Source organism: Octopus sinensis, linkage group LG19 (assembly GCF_006345805.1).
Source record: "Octopus sinensis linkage group LG19, ASM634580v1, whole genome shotgun sequence".
NCBI lineage: Eukaryota > Metazoa > Mollusca > Cephalopoda > Octopoda > Octopodidae > Octopus > Octopus sinensis.
This window is the reverse complement of record NC_043015.1, coordinates 48,363,730-48,380,475: the sequence shown is the minus strand read 5'-3', so window position 1 is coordinate 48,380,475 and position 16,746 is coordinate 48,363,730. Positions and strand designations below refer to the sequence as shown.

Here is a 16,746-nt window from a genome sequence, read left to right as displayed (position 1 = left end):
CAAAAAAAAATTGTGTATGTGTGGATAGATGTACCTGTACGCTGGTGGATGAATAGAGGGGGGGGTATGCATTTATAAGTGAGTGTGAAGAGTATGTGTTTGTGTATAATTGTCTATGAAGAGTGTGAACGTGTAAGGGAAGATATTTGGAAGCTGGAAAAAGTGTCCAGCTTGGAAATGGGTGGGGTTTGGTGACAGAAAGTGGGTCCAACTGTTCAAAATTTGTAGCTCAGAAGCTGGCAAAATACCGACTGTTGAACTTTGGTGGCTTTCTTTTCAGAGCTGTTGCAGTAGATATATTCCAGTGTCATGGGCCCCCTGAACCACCTCCCTATTCAATTTGATCAGGATTGAGATGGCTATTCCTTGGAATGGAACCCACTAGGTGGACTGGCATCTTTTAATGCATTACCCATACCATTTTTTGGTAGTGAAAACAAAGCATTTCTGTGACTTGCTCTGTATTTTTCATTAAAAATATATTCAGATGATGCAGCAAAGTCTTGAAACATTAATGAACTTAATACTTTTGTTCTAAACTAAACAGAAAAGCCTGATAAGGAAATAAGAAATAATCTTTAACTTTTAAATGTTCTCTGCATTAAATATGTTAGCTCTAATTTTACCAGTATATACTATTGTGTCTGGGTAGAGTCATTTTCTTTTTGTGTCTTATGTAAATATAATATATATTTTACTCACCGGTAAAATTTCCACGTTTTTCTTATTTTTATTGTTCTAAAAAACTATTGAAAAGGTTGCAAAACGCAACGAAAATTTTAGGACAATAAAAATAAGAAAAATGTGGAAATTTTATTGGTGAGTGTGTTACATTATAAGGCACAAAAAGAAAATGACTCTCCCCAGACACAATAGAATATGCTTCAACACACACTCATATAAAGAATCTTACAAACCAAATCCAAAAACGAAATACCAATATATAATTATACATCATTTATGATGTAAAATATATTTCTACATTGTTGACTTCCTAAGAATTTAACTTTCAAAAGAATGTGATTTTTTTTTTAACAGTGAATATCTGAACACACATAAAACCAGAAATCTATAAATAATATGTAAATATTTGGTTGATGAACCTTTTTTTGGATAAAGTGGGTCAAAAGCTGTCCATAGCAGTCAAATCTACAACTGTAGAGAAAAAAGATGTGGGTTCGGATTCCACAGGCAGCCTTCGACCTTTCTAGCCAAAATAGTTTTTCTTTTTCTTTCAACTCAATATTTACATGTTTGTTTATGGTGTTAAGTGTGCTTTCAGATCCATTGCTAAAAAAAAACAAAAAAAAACGAAAGACATGTATTTGTATGTTTATAGAACTACTATAAATGAAACCTTTAAATTTTCAAAATATATTTCTGTAAGTCTGGAAATGCTTGCAATTTTTCTTTCATTATTTTCTGTTTATTTCAGGCTTGGATAAGATAGAAAACCTCCAAAACCATGAAAATGAAGATATATATAAATTAGCTTATGACATCATTGATAAATATTTCTCTGGGGAAGTAAGTAATAGCTTTTTGAGCTTGTATTTTTGTTCTTTATAAGCAAAATATCAGTCTCCTGTGAAATAGGAGTTGTTAAGACTACCTCGACAAGTTTATCATTGAAAAAAGCTGGTTGAGAAGGAGGATTTTAATTGAATATTATTTCTTGAATTTGGTTGTTAATTTAAAAGTAGGTTTGCATTTTCGAGCTCATTAGCTGAGAAAAGTAATGAGGAGGATACAGGAGGCAGTTGACAAAGCCAGCTTCTATATATGGCTGAAACTAGAAGATCTAAAATGGCTTGAAAGCTGTAACATGCCGACTCAGAAATAGCGTGGCTAGGCGACGCTGGCTGACACTCGAGCAACATTGCTGATTGACAGACAGGTCAAAGTAGCGATCTTGTTCGAAGGCTTGTACCACCAAACGACGGGTTGATTCTGGCTGCTGAAACTGAAACTAACAGGACACTGTTGGAAGGCAGGTTTAGAGAGGGTGTGGCCCTAAACTATGCGCCCTTCTCCTCCATTGGTCGGTTGTTGATGTCTTTAGCCACTGGATCCTATAAAGGAGCATGGTTGGAATTCCTATCATAAGGTGGTGAGCTGATAGTGGCTTTAGCACACCAAGCAAAATGCTTAGCGGTATATAAAAGGCGGTGAGCTGGCAGAAACGTTAGCACGCCGGGTGAAATGCACAGCTGTATTTCGTCTGCCGTTACGTTCTGAGTTCAAATTCCGCCACGGTCGAGTTCGCCTTTCATCCTTTCAGTTACACACTGGAGTCGATATAATTGACTTAATCCGTTTGTCTGTCCTCTCCGCAGGTAGTAAAGAAATAGGTATTTCGTCTGTTTTGAGATTCTGGTTTTAAATTCCACCACGGTTGGCATTGCCTTTCATCTTTTCGGGGTCGATAAAATAAGTACCAGTTGAGCATTGTCGTTGATGTAATCACCGCCACCCACTTATCCACCCCAAAAATTAAAACTAATATTCTTATATCATAAGACAACGAGATAACAGAATCTTTAGCATGCCAGGAAAAAGGCTTAGTGGCCTTTCATCTTTGGGGTGGGGTCAATAAAATAAGTACCAGTTGCGGTTTGGGGTTGATGTAATCGACTTAGTCCCTCCTCTGAACATGCTGGCTAATAACCCTTTAGCATTTAAACCGGCCATATCCGGCCAAAAGTATTCTGCCTGTTTTATGTGCAAACTGGCCAGATCTGGTCTCTCACACCAACCCTACAATATCGTTTTAAAAATTAAGAATTACCTCATCAAAATCTCATCGCTACAAGATAATGCATGATTAAGTTCAAAACAAAGTGGATGAAAAAGGATTAATTTTGGCAGAATAATGCAAACACTAAAGGGTTACTCTTTTACTCTTTAACTTGTTTCAGTCATTTGACTGCGGCCATGCTGGAGCACCGCCTTTAGTCGAGCAAATCGACCCCGGGACTTATTCTTTGTAAGCCCAGTACTTATTCTATCGGTCTCTTTTGCTAAACCGCTAAGTGACGGGGACGTAAACACACACCAGCATCGGTTGTCAAGCAATGCTAGGGGGACAAACACACACATACATATATATATATATATATACATATATACGACAGGCTTCTTTCAGTTTCCGTCTACCAAATCCACTCACACGGCTTTGGTCGGCCCAAGGCTATAGCAGAAGACACTTGCCCAAGATGCCACGCAGTGGGATTGAACCCAGAACCATGTGGTTGGTTAGCAAGCTACTTACCACACAGCCACTCCTGTGCCTTTTAAATTTTTTTTTTTTTTTTTTTTTTTTTTTTCATTTTTCTCTTTCTTTTATTTCACAGATTGAAGAAGATACTCAGTTGGTGCCTCAAGCTGCAGAACAGAGTTATCAATTTGATCCCAATGCTCAAATCCCCTCTGAAGGTTTCAAGTTTTGAAAAATCCACAAATCGTCTGCTGTGCATTCATTGATCTACGCACTGTTGGAAGCAGAAGCAACTTGAAGATTACTGCAATCAGTTTTGGGGATGAACATACTACTACTACTACTACTACTACAACTACAACTACTCTACTACTATTACTACTACTTTTCTACATCGTTTACTGCAGTTTAAAAAGAAAAAAAAGACAAAAAAAGAACAAAGAATACACTCATCAGCAGCAACAGCTACACTTTACAGCAAATTATGAGTTTTGTTGGCTTGGCTTCTGTTGCCCTTCTTCTGTTTTCTAGACTTCTTTATTCTGTCAACTTCAACTCTTAATACTACTGTCAAGCAACAATTCTAGTCCCCAGTTTTATTTTATTTTTTGTTTGTTTTATTATTATTATCATTATTATTATTATTTTAGCTCTTGACTGTATTTTACTGCCAAACTAAATTTTTAATTACAGTGTTTTCAAAGAAGCAATCTATTATATATTTATATATATATATACATATGTATGTGTGTATATATAAATATATATATATATATATATATATAATACACATACCTACACACACATACACCTCTGTGTGTGTGTGTATATATATATATATGTGAATAATTTATACTATTTAGGCAATGGAAAAACTTATATTTTTTTTTGTGTCTTAGCTCACCCTTTTAAAAAAATGTTTCAGTTTAGCATTCAAACCCTGTTTGGTTTTCTTTTATTTTTCTCTCCTTTTCTTTTGATGTATGTTGCTGGTATTTTTCTCTTCCAGCTTAAATTGCATTGTATCCAATGCTGTTATTATTATTATTGTCAGATTATTCCCTACTTCTTCTTAAAGAAATACCTGCTGATTGTAGATCCATGTTTATCATTTAACAATAATCCTACTATTTAGTAGATTAAAGGATTCTTTTATTATCATAATTCAATATTTTATTAATTTTGATCAAAATACAGGAGAACTATGCTAAATCTTAGGTTGCGATTGTTTTTTATTCTTCTGCTAAGTTTCAAAAATGTCGTTAAATATGTAAAAAAAATTCTGACTCTTTTAAGGTACTTGGTTTCATTTCATTATTATTATTCCTTCGACTTTTCTTTATTCCCTAGAAATAGAGTTCTTTGCTGCTTGGAACATCTATTTCAAGAGATGGCAAAATTTAATATATATGTTGTGTGCGTGTATGTATATATATATGTGTGTGTATGGTGTGTGTGCATACATATATATGGTGAGTGTCTGTGTGTGTATATGTATGTATATATATATATATATACACGCACACACATGATATATAGGAAGGCAGAATCATTTTTCTCTTAATTAGAAATAGGTAATTATTTTAGTCGGATCATCTGTCTTCCATAGGTTATTCTTGGTTCTTTTTTTTTTTTTTTGCTTTTAATTTTCCTCATTTGCATTGAAACCTAAGAAGAAGAATATTTTTATTACTATTATTGTTGTTGATTGAAAACTGTGCAAATGTCAATATCTTTGACAAAAGAGAAACTTTAAAAGGAATTAAAATATTAGCCAAGAATTGTTTTCTTTTGTTAATGAAGTTGAGTAGAGGAACAAGTGTGAGGACTAAAGTTTCTATTTTTAATCAGTGGGCTTTGCAGTAGCTATCTCATTGCAGCACTGGTTGGACACAAAGATAGGGGTTCCTGTTGGATTATTCTTTACTATGGGGAAATAGCCATAATACCATTTCCCCAGTTATCGCTGAATTTATTAGTTACCATTGATATTGGTGTATGTGTTAGCTTTATTATAATTACTATTATTGTTATTACTATGATTATTATTATTATTATTATTATAAATGCATCTAGTAAATTTTTATGATGCTGTGATTTCTCTGCAGAATGTATTGGAACTAAGTTGTGAATGTTGGTGCTGGTGGTGCATTGTTGCTAAAAATTGAATGATGTAAGGGCTTCTTGAAAATTACTTTAAAAAACCTTCCTCTTTTATATATATATAGTTTATAAAAAACATTCCAGCTGTTCTTTCTTTCTAAAGTAACTAAGTTAAACTAAGTGGTAGTGGTATCATGTTTTCACTTCTCACCTGATGGTAGTAGCATGGGTTTCCTTGCAGGTCTCTGACCTAGCAAAGTATTTACGACTACTATTGATCTTGTTGTTATGATGCTCCAGTAAGGCCGTTTATCGACGACACATTACTTGTGTATCGACCAAGCTGACTGTTTAGACTTCCTTTCTCTATATGATCCACTTGATTACATTAGCAATTCTTCGGTGAATTGGCTAATTAGTTATTAATTTTACTGGTCATCTCTCTCTCTCTCTCTCTCTCTCTTCTCTCTCTAACCCAGTTTGATTTAGAAAAGAATAGGCATTTCTGGCTTCAAACTTTAAACTGTGGCCAACTAATTTATACCATAATTTTAATAAAAAACAAAACAAACTTGACTCTGTCTTTATCCTTTTCAGAAAATGGCTGATTTGGAAGTTTGAGAAATTGGTGATTTGAAATATAAATCTTTAAAGATGTCAAAAAATGAAATTCGGGAATGTGTGTCTATATTCTCTGAAATGTGAACCTGAAGAATGGAGGTGGTGATTGTAAATTTAAAAACTATAAATTTGTATGACTGAATGTGTGAATGAGTGTTTATCAAGTGTGAAGGTGCTATTTCTCTTAACATTGACTGATTGAAATGCTGTGAAATATTTCAGGATATTCTTGAATGAAAAGACTGACTGCTATGGTCTCTATACCACTCTTGTGAGTGTGTCTCTTATCAACTGTGTGATATTGAACGAAGAGCTGGGTGAAAGCTAAAATTTACTAGTGTAACTTACTCTACCAACAATATGATTTTTCTGTCCATGCTATACAGGCTTTGCAATAATGATTGTAATTTTCTAATACACTGTGAAAATAACAAAACTGTAACGAATGTGTATATGTGGAATTCAAAAAAAAAAAGAATTTTTTTTTTTCTAACGTTTGTACACAAACTTACCACAAGTTTTCCTCTGTGCAACAAACTTTTCAAAGCACTTTTGGTGGAATGACTGCTAAGGACTTGTTCATTTAGAATGTTTAATTGGACAAATTACAATGCTTCTGTTTAACCCATTCATTGGGTTATTTGGTTGTCCTCATAACAGTGGTAAACTTGTTGCACATGGAGTTTTACCTGTAAGTTTTTTTTTTGTTTTTTTTTTTCTTAATTACTAGCCGGCCCTACCTTTGTATCTATTTATACACAGCATTACTTCTCACTGGGCGCAGGTTTGGAAAATAGCAGTTATTATCGCTTTGCCTGTATTTTAATGTTGATAGTTTCTTAAAATTATTGTTTTTGTTTTATTGAAACAAATCCACATACACATACAGCTAGTTTTAAGAAATAACTTGCATGCCACCTTCTTTTAGAGTTGAATAGAACTCCTCTTTTTTTTTAAAAAAAAAAAAAACCAAAATCCCACAAAAATTATTTTCATTACCTTCAAGGTAGGTTACCACTAGTTATGGAACTAATTGATTGATTTCAAACTAAAATTATAAGCTAACGTTTTCCATGTCTTATCAACTCTGTGGCCTTTTAAGCTTTATCAAAAAAAAAAACAACGTCCAGCCATATGTTTATTAAATTGTGAATTCTAACTGAACAAAATACATGGATATTATTTGCTAGAAAACTTCATTCTTAACTTCTCTAATTCTGTTTTATCTGTTCTATTTTATATTTTTATTATTTTTTTTTTTTTTTAGTTTCCTACCTGTACAGAATCCTCTATTGTCACCTAGTCAATAAAAAGTGGCTATATTTCTTCTCAAGTTCACTTGCAATTCCATTTTTTTTTTATTGCGTGCATTTTTTAAAAAAATTTTATTTTTCTTGTTGATGACATGTCTTCTTCGTTCACTGTGGCATGTCAAGTTTTATAATGAGATTTAATGTTCTTTATTATAGTCCCTACAACAGTTTCTTTCCAGTTATTCAAAACATTTTAGGTTGGCAGCTGTGAAATTGATAGTCCAATATTTGATGAATTTTGATAATTACAGAACTAAATTCTCAACATGACTAGTGAATGTCTCTCATATAACTTGAAAAATTCCTTAATTTTTAAAATACTTAACTTTATTATTTTCGACATTATTACCTTTCCTAAATATTTTAACCTGATCTATATTTTTCATTCTTAGATTCAACAACTTCTGTATTTATTGGATTTTTCAAAATTTTTAAAACAGACAATTTTAAAATTCTTTTAAAGAATAGTGAAGCTTGAAGCAGATAAAGCTATAAAAAAATGAACTGTAAACATTGGATTAAAAATCAGACAGTAAGTCGAAAATGCTGGTCATGGGACACGCACCTGCATATTCTGTAAACACGGCATATGTTCTAGCATTGAACCAAAGCAATCCTTCAAAATTTCTCTATCCACAGCGTTTTTGACCCAATATTTATTGCTTTATTTACTTTGAGATTCACCATTCCTAAAATTATTTCACGTTCTCAAAGTTTCTAAATTCTTAGACATATTTTGTATTGTTACTTTTTACTTGCAACACTTATAACGGTTCATTCTTATTTCCATACAGCCAAGTTTGACAACTTTTGTATTTTGTATTGGGAAAGAAGGAAAGAAAAAAAACCAAACAAAAAGAGTGGTTGAAACTGAAATAGATTTTTGAACATTTCTCTAGCTATGTCAGAGCAACAGCAAAATAGAGAAGAAATATCTCGTAGCTTTAATCTTGTATGATGGCCGCAGGTGGTTGTAAAAACATTTCAAATGAAGACTTCAGTCTCTCCAACTTAGTGGTAATGACTTTTCACTAAAATGAATTTAAGACTTGTTTTTTTTTTATTAGTTTGATTTCCTGTTTTAGTGAAGAATTTAGTCAGTCACTATAAAGCTTGTTTCTTTGAAAATAAATACCGTAAACATCACCTTCCGTCCATAACATTGTGAAACCGTTTGTCCTAACTTGATTCATATCTTCTTCAAACTTTTAGCTTTATAGAAATTTAACAATAACGACAAAATTTTGGCTGTGATATTAATAATTAAAATAACCAAAAAACATTTAAGTTGCTTGTAAAAGGGAACAAATTCTCTTGAATTTAGTTATTAACTACTTTTAAACATATCAATCTTTTATCTAGCTATACTGAATAAATTTACCAAAAACCTTTTGGAATATCACTTTTATATATTTTTTGGTGCCAGTTTAGCATGCAGTCTAACCCAAACCCTAACTCTAACCTCAACCCCAACCTGATCCTTCACCCTAACCCTGATCAGGTACTTTCACAGTATAAATAAAGGATACTGTGGTAGACCGCATGTTAAAGTAGCATCACTCCCTATTTTCTTTCTAAATAGGGCTTCATGTAAATGGGAATTTTACATTTAAAGATAGACATATTGGTTTTTAGGACTTTTATTATAATGAATTTTTAAACTTCAGTTTCCTGCTGCCAACTTTTCTCTCTAAACCGCTCTACACTAGCCAACCAAATGTTACTGTGTGTATACATACATACATAGATTTTATTTCACTGTTTTCTATTTCTCTGTATTTTCAGAATAACTGGATTTTTTTTGTATATATTGATTTTCGGTTTTCTTTAACAATAATTTTCCAAATCAAATCACTGTTTGATTGTTTTTATAACCTGGGGTCATTTTAACTCTTTTACTTTGTATAAGAGTTGATTTTCCAGTTCCAGATGCATAGAATGTAAAAGCCATTCGAGATGATTATTCAAAGGATTTGATTTGAAGAATTCAGTTAGAATGAAACAATTTCTAAATTCATTAATGCAACACTGCTACTAATTAGTTAAAGAATAAGAAAAACTTTGAAAAGAAATGAAGTACTTTCTCACAATTATGATTTTATACAGTTAATTCACTTATCTTGCGTATGTATGTACACACACAAACACATATACGTGTGTGTGTGTGTATATATATATATATACACACATGCATAAATATGTGTGTATACATATATGCGTGATATTTTTAAGTGAGGTCTTGAGCACACAGTTTAAATATTTAGATGGAAGACATTGTTTAAAGAAGATTGTTAAAATGGCCCCTTGTGACATCCTGGCTTCATAACTTCCGGTTTATTTTAAAGTCCAGTCAGATTGCTGTATCTTGAATATTCAATAAAGAAACCATTATATCCAGTCTAGAGATATTATGTGCCTGATTGACATATAATCGTAATGATTATCCTGTATTTGGATAAAGGTATATCTTTTATCTTTTGTTTCATTTATTGGACTGTGGCCATCTTCAAGATCTACCTTGAGGGGTTTAGTCAAACGAATCAATCCTAGTATTTTTTTTTTCTCGATTGTGATACTTATTCTCTCAGTCTCTTTTTGCCTAACCGCTAGGTTACGGAGACGTAAACACCCCAGCATCGGTTGTCAAGCGATGTTGGGAGGACAAACACAGACACACAATCACACACATATATATGTATACATATATACGATGGGCTTCCTTCAGTTCCTGTCTACCAAATCCACTCACAAGGCTTTGGTCGGCCCGAGGCTATAGTAGAAGACACTTGCCCAAGGTGCCACTCAGTGGGACTGAACCTGGAACCATGTGGTTCGTTAGCAAGCTACTTACCACACAGCCACTCCTGCACCTACACAATGAAGACATTTACGTAAGGCACTGTGCAGTGGGGCTGAACCTGAAACCATGTGGTTGGGAAACAAGCTTCTTATCACACAGCCAAGCCTTCACCATTATAAGTTTGGTACAAAGTCTTTGGATATTTTAGCAAAATTTTTGGTTATCTTGCATTAACATCTCAGGGAAAGATTTTAAAAAAAACCCAGTTTAACCCTTTTTAAATTCACTCGCAAGTTTTGGATGTCCCAGGACTAGGGCACAAAGCACACGCCCAAGGTGCCACACAGTTGGATTTAACCTGAAACCAGGGCGCTTAAAAACCTGTATTTGTGAACCGTTGTATTCCACACATACCAGTCATCATATGCAACTAAAAAAAGCTGACCAAATTGTTGTGGATTTAATTAGGCATAAGTCAAATATTCAGTCATGGTCCACAATTTCAAATTACTTGACCTCAGTTATAGAATGGTCTGAGGCATCCTACAGTAGTATTTGAACTTGTGTAATAAATTATTTTCTAGTTTAGACAGTAATATATTGCTGTCTCATCTTCTACAGTCTGCTGTTTTGTTATTTCTACTTGTACCATTCTTGTGGTATTTCATCTGCCTCGAGGTTGATAGATTAAGTACCAGTCAAGCACTGGGGCTGATGTGATCAACTAGTCCCTTCCCATCAAATTTCAAGCCTTGTGCTTATATAACAAGGTATATAAGCAAAATATATAACAGAGTATAAATAATTCTTTGTGCTTATATAACAAAGAATTATTATACTCTGACATAAGGTAGCAAGCTGGCGAAATCATTACCCTGTCAGCAAAATGCTTAGCAGCATTTCTTCTGGTTCTCTACATTCTGAGTTCAAATTCCATTGAGGACAGCTTTGCCTTTCAGGGTCAATAAAATAAGTACCAATTGAACACTGGGATTAATGTAATTGTTTCCCCCCTGTCCCTCAATATTGCTGGTCTTGTGCCAGTTTTAGCATGTCTTGGGTCAAACTGCATGGTTTAAGCCAAGACATCTGATAATGGAGTTTGTTCTGTACTGAGCTGATGGGCAGTGTTTGGAGAGACTCAACATGTGAAATACTCTCTATTGGTGATAATGAAATGTTAATTTTCACCCAAAAATTTCTAATTATCTAAAAAGGATGGGGCTTATCTGTAGCATATTATTCAACTGGTATTTTAGTTTATCAGCAATTTGCCAAGTATTTAGTGTGTTGCAAGTCCAAACTACATTATTGGTTTATGAAATATGAGATTTTTTCTCCCAGTTATCTGCCACCAGTTTCAACAACTTAAATTTCTCGCAAGTGAAATTTAACCTTTTTGGTATTTAAAATTAGCCAAAATATTTAATTCCAAGCAATGTAAATAAATAAACATTACATTTGACAGAATAATCTAAATGCTAAAGGGTTCAAGTGAGTTCCTTATTTTTTGGATTGATTCTAATCAAGTAAGATTCTTGTGACCCAGCTGATAGCACTGGATTTTAAGAAACTATTTTAGATTTGGTTCATTATATTGAATACTAGCAGTATCGCTCGGGTTTGTTTCAACCCTTTAGAATTGGAATTTTTGAAAAGTAAAAATTGTGCATTATGTAGCTTGTTATTCTCTTTAAGTGAACATTTTTCTGGTTGAAATACACCGAAAAATGGTGACACAGCAGTCAAAAAATCGTAAAAAAAAAATAGAGCTTTTCATAGAAAAAAAAGCACCTTTTTGATGTAAATAATTTTTTATGTTAACATGGTCTGATTTGAATTTTATCTGCTACGGAATGAAGAGCAAGCCTTCTTCTATCATACTCTCAATTTTGGTCAACTTGCGCCGCAGGGTCTTGGAGGAGATAGTGATAGTTGAAGACTACCAAACCTGCCATACACAGACAACTTCAGCTTTATATATAAGATAATTTCTGAAAGCTAATTAATTTATTGAGTCCATGAAATGAATAATTTGTTCATCATATAAAAAATCTTGGATTGTTCTCTTCAGTCTTTTACACCTAATTTATTGTGTTATTACTTTTAGATACAGGTGTTGCTGTGTGGTAAGAAGTTTGCTTCCAAACCACATGGTCTCAGGTTCAGTCCTTGTTTCTTTATTGCCCACGAGGGGCTAAACATAGAGGGGACAGACAAAGGGATTAAGTCGATTACATCGACCCCAGTGTGAAAGGATGAAAGGCAAAGTCGATCTTGGCGGAATTTGAACTCAAAACGTAGCGGCAGACAAAGTACCACTAGGCATTTTGCCCGGCATGCTAAAGTTTCTTAATTCTTTACTACTCACATGGGGCTAAACATAGAGGGGACAAACTGATTAAGTTGATTATATCGACCCCAGTGTGTAACTGGTTCTTATTTAATCGACTCTGAAAGGATGAAAGGTATAGTCGACCTTGGCGTAATTTGAACTCAGAACGTAATGGCAGACGAAATACCGTTAAGCATTTCGCCCAGCGTGCGAACGTTTCTGCCAGCTCACCACATTGTTCGGTCCTGGTTCAGTCCTGCTGCTTAACACCTTAGGCAAGTATCTTCTACTATAGCCTCAGGCTGGCCAAAACCTTGAGAGTGAATTTGCTTGATAGAAACTAACATGAATGTTAATATATATATATATGCATGTCACTGTCACTTTGCCATGACCAAATGGTAGTTGTAAGCAAGTGTTACTGTTACACAAGGTATGTCTTTCACTTCCAATCTTCTGTGAAAATGTGTAGTCATGGGAAAATATTTCCTTGAGAGTTGACAACAGAAAGGACATCCATCTGTAGACTGCCTCAACAAATTCCATCCCACCCCTACAAGCATAGAGAAGTAGATGTTAAAATGATGATTTCTAATGCGTCCTACACTATCCACTAATTAATAAAGCAATTAGCTTGTTAGTAGTTATTTTTATAAATCAGCAGATGTTTACTTGGTTTGCAAAATAGTGGTGGATATTTTGTCAGTTGTCAGAGTATCTGGGAAGCATATATATATATATAAGAAAAATGCTGAGAATAATTTGGATGGCTTCAATTAAGTTTGGAGGAAATTATGGTTTCTATCTAATGTTACTTGGCACAACTATATAAACCTAAAATATCAGTCTTCTCATACATCAGCTTGTGCTGCACCTGGGCATGCCATAAGTGTTGTTACCTTAGGTCATCGGGTGCTTTTGGCCTTTCAGTAATCATACACAGCTCCTCTGTGTCAGTCAATCCCTAGCCTAAATTCAGTTAGCACGACCCTTTCCATGGCTCATACTTCTTAATTCACAGCTGTCTCTGTTGGCAAGCTGACAGCCTTTCGTCTACCAGCTCTTGTGATGCCCTGCATCTTGTAGGCTTTGCAGAAGGACTGCAAACCTGCATCCCACCTTGCAGGGCATCCGGTTTTTCTTTATTTTAATTTTTTCAATATGATACCACCAGCTCAGCTTCATTTTCATCCTCTTGATGGCCCCACTCAGTCCAGTCCTAAGAAAAAAAAGGTTCTAAACCATTTGTTTGGATGCTTTTAGGATCAGCACCTTAACAATGTTGAGGTGACAGTTTTGGGGGAACTTCATCTACTTCAAGCTCTAATTTTGTGCCATTGATAGTAGGCTAAAGAAGGTTGTTCTGGTGCTTAATATCAGCTTCGTGCTACCCATGACAAAAGTAATGGCCTTCCTCATTGAGTAGTTGTACTTCCTATGACTAATGTCACTGTCAACATCATCATTGTTCGACCGTGGTTGAGACAATGGAATTTACCAGACTTCGCGGTCCATCATAGCATTACGGAGGTCCTGTTGCTGGATGCCTGTATCCCTGGAGATTACATCAGGGTAGGAGAGTGTGTGCCCTCTGGTATTGCGAGTAGATGGCTTCCAGAGGAGAAGAGTAGACATTGCCTCGTTTTCAGCTCTACAACAATGTCCAGCAAACTGGACTCTCCTACCTTTCACAAGAGATGACACAGGTGGTAGTTTCGCATATATTTGCATTTTGGTTGGATGATGCTTCCATGAGAGATTTTGAGCTCTCATAAGGAGGTGAGTGTAGGTTCCATCCAACCGCCTCTCAAGCTTCTTTGATAACATCCAGGTTTCTGAGCCATATAGTAGAATTGGTTTGACTGTGGCTTTGAAGATTTCAAGTTTGAAGTCTCTACTTAGATTTGATGACCAGATCTTATGCATGTCATTACAGGCTGACCAGGCCATAGCCTTTCTAGTTAGAAAATCTTTTCCAGATGATGATATGTATGACCCAAGATATTTGTAATCAGAAACCATATGTCACTGTAGACAGTGTCTGTTACAGCCTTCAGAATGGCAATGACATTTAGGACAATTGCTGAGAATGCATTCGAGGGTGCAGAAGACATGTCAGTGATCTTGCCCCAGTAGAACAAGTTGGAGGGGCTCAATAGAATCACAGACTCCCTGAATCTGAAACTCAGACCATGAGATTTAGTGAGCCACCATTTCTCTCATTTTATCCAGTCTTCCTGGTGCTGCATACCAACACTTGCTGGTTCATTCCTCCTCATACTTGATTCTGGATCAGCAACCTCCTGTCCTTATCATTGTAAGATGTTCTGCTACCCAGGTCATCCTTTCCATAACCACAAGGTACAGTACTCTATGCTTCAGCTGTCGCGGCAGCCTGAACAATTTCTCCTGACCTCAATACCAGCCTGAGAGATTTAGGGGTCATGGGACTCAGTATTACTAGCACCTTCTCAGTACTGGTTACCACAAATTCCTTCATGCTGCTGATGGGGAGACCTTATCTGTTTTGTCCACGTGGGTCAATGCTGCTCAGTCTCTAAGGCTAAATATGGATATCAGGACTTCATATACTCTTTTACTTGTTTCAGTCATTTGGCTGTGGCCATGTTGGAGTACCGCCTTTAGTCAAGCAAATCAACTCCAGGACTTTTTCTTTGTAAGCCTAGTACTTATTCTATCGGTTTCTTTTGCCGAACTGCTATATTATGGGGACATAAACACACCAGCATCGGTTGTCAAGCGATGTTGGCGGGGGACAAACACACACATATATATACGACAGGCTTCTTTCAGTTTCCGTCTACCAAATCCACTCACAAGGCTTTGGTCAGCCCAAGGTGCCACGCAGTGGGACTGAACCCGGAACCATGTGGTTCGTAAGGAAGCTAGTTACCACACAGCCACTCCTGTGCCTTAAAAACTAAATAGGTTCCGGCGAGGTTCGAACTCGCGGTCTTCTGCGTGTAAAGCAGACGTGATAATCACTACACCACGAAACCACTCATATACTAAGATTATTCAGAGAATGTATGGGAGGGTTTCTTGCTAGTAAATCAAAGGCTTAAACTTGCCAGGATTTGTCTTCTGCAGCTTCTTCCAGTTCTTGGTTGGTCACACGGATGGGTACTTTGTCTTTCAAACTGCAAGGAAACACCTTTTCTAATCTCTTCACTGATTTCTCAGTGATGTTCGAGATTTGTGCACCTTGATCCATGAAGCTTAAATTACTGCTTATCTTGGCTTTCTGCAACACAGTAGACATGCTTGCATTAAATGGCCCTTGTTCATTTATGACATCACTTGGACAATAGTGGTCTTCAGAGAAGCTATAGTATTGTGAGGTAGTAGATTGGTCTTTCTTTCAACAATGCTCCAAACTTTCCTCAACTGACACAGTGCATTTACTGGGCACTGAAAATATCTTTTGTAGGCCCAGCATAGACATAAACCACCCTAAACAGCTAACACCATTACAGGATGTATCAGATACTGGATTTGGGAAACTTCCACAAACTAATAAAGGACAAAAACTACTGAATTACATTAGTGTTATTGGTTGAGATACACAACCAAAAACTGAGGACCTGACAGTGTTAATGGAAGGTGGGAGACAGTCATGGCATGTCATTGTGAAGATAGAAAGAATATTAAAAAATGTTGGCGTTAGGAAGGGCATCCAGCTGTAGAAACACCGCCAGATCTGACTGGCCTGGTGCAGCCTTCGGGCTTCCCAGACCCCAGTTGAACCGTCCAACCCATGCTAGCATGGAAAGCGGACGTTAAACGATGATGATGTTACGTTTGAAGCCATTCCCTTCATTTAATTATGTTAACCCTTTTTATATACATGCACTTAGTATGTGCAAATATACCAGAGTGTATATTGGTATATAGGCATACTCTGTATATCTAGAAGCAAACAGCATCATGTGTACAAGAATATTCTCGGCATGGAATAAGAATCATCTTCGTTTGTGTCTTGAATAAAGAAATCAGTTCAAAATTCCAAGAATGTTACTAAATATGTCAGTGACCAGACGAAGACCTAAAGGTAGAATGGCTATAACAAGCCAAGATTAGTCTGAATATATCAATATGTAATAATGCTTTTTACTTAAGGCATGAGGCCTGAAATTTTGTAGGAAGGGACTAATCGATTACATTGACCCCCCACAAGTGTTTTACTGGTATTTAATTTATTGATTCCAAAAGGATGAAAGGCAAAATTGAACTCAGAACATTGAGGCAGACAAAACACCTACTTCTTTACGACACACAGAGGGGACAAACAGATTAAGTCGATTATATCGACCCCAGTGCGTAACTGGTACTTATT

The 16,746-nt window shown here is 35.5% G+C and overlaps 1 protein-coding gene and 1 non-coding gene across 2 annotated transcripts in view; one reads left to right on the top strand and one right to left on the bottom strand.

The window, feature by feature from the left end:
- LOC115221966 (importin subunit alpha-4) overlaps positions 1-9,652 on the top strand; it is a 46,950-nt gene extending 37,298 nt beyond the window's left edge. Inside the window, exons 13-14 of the mRNA XM_029792064.2 lie at positions 1,436-1,527; positions 3,354-9,652. Coding sequence (XP_029647924.1) covers positions 1,436-1,527; positions 3,354-3,449 — 188 coding nt within the window. The 3' untranslated portion in view covers positions 3,450-9,652. The remainder of the gene's footprint in view (positions 1-1,435; positions 1,528-3,353) is intronic.
- A 5,684-nt stretch (positions 9,653-15,336) lies between these two features.
- On the bottom strand, positions 15,337-15,409 carry Trnav-uac. The gene has a single exon. It is a non-coding gene; the product is annotated as a tRNA-Val (tRNA).
- Between the last annotated feature and the right edge of the window lie 1,337 nt (positions 15,410-16,746).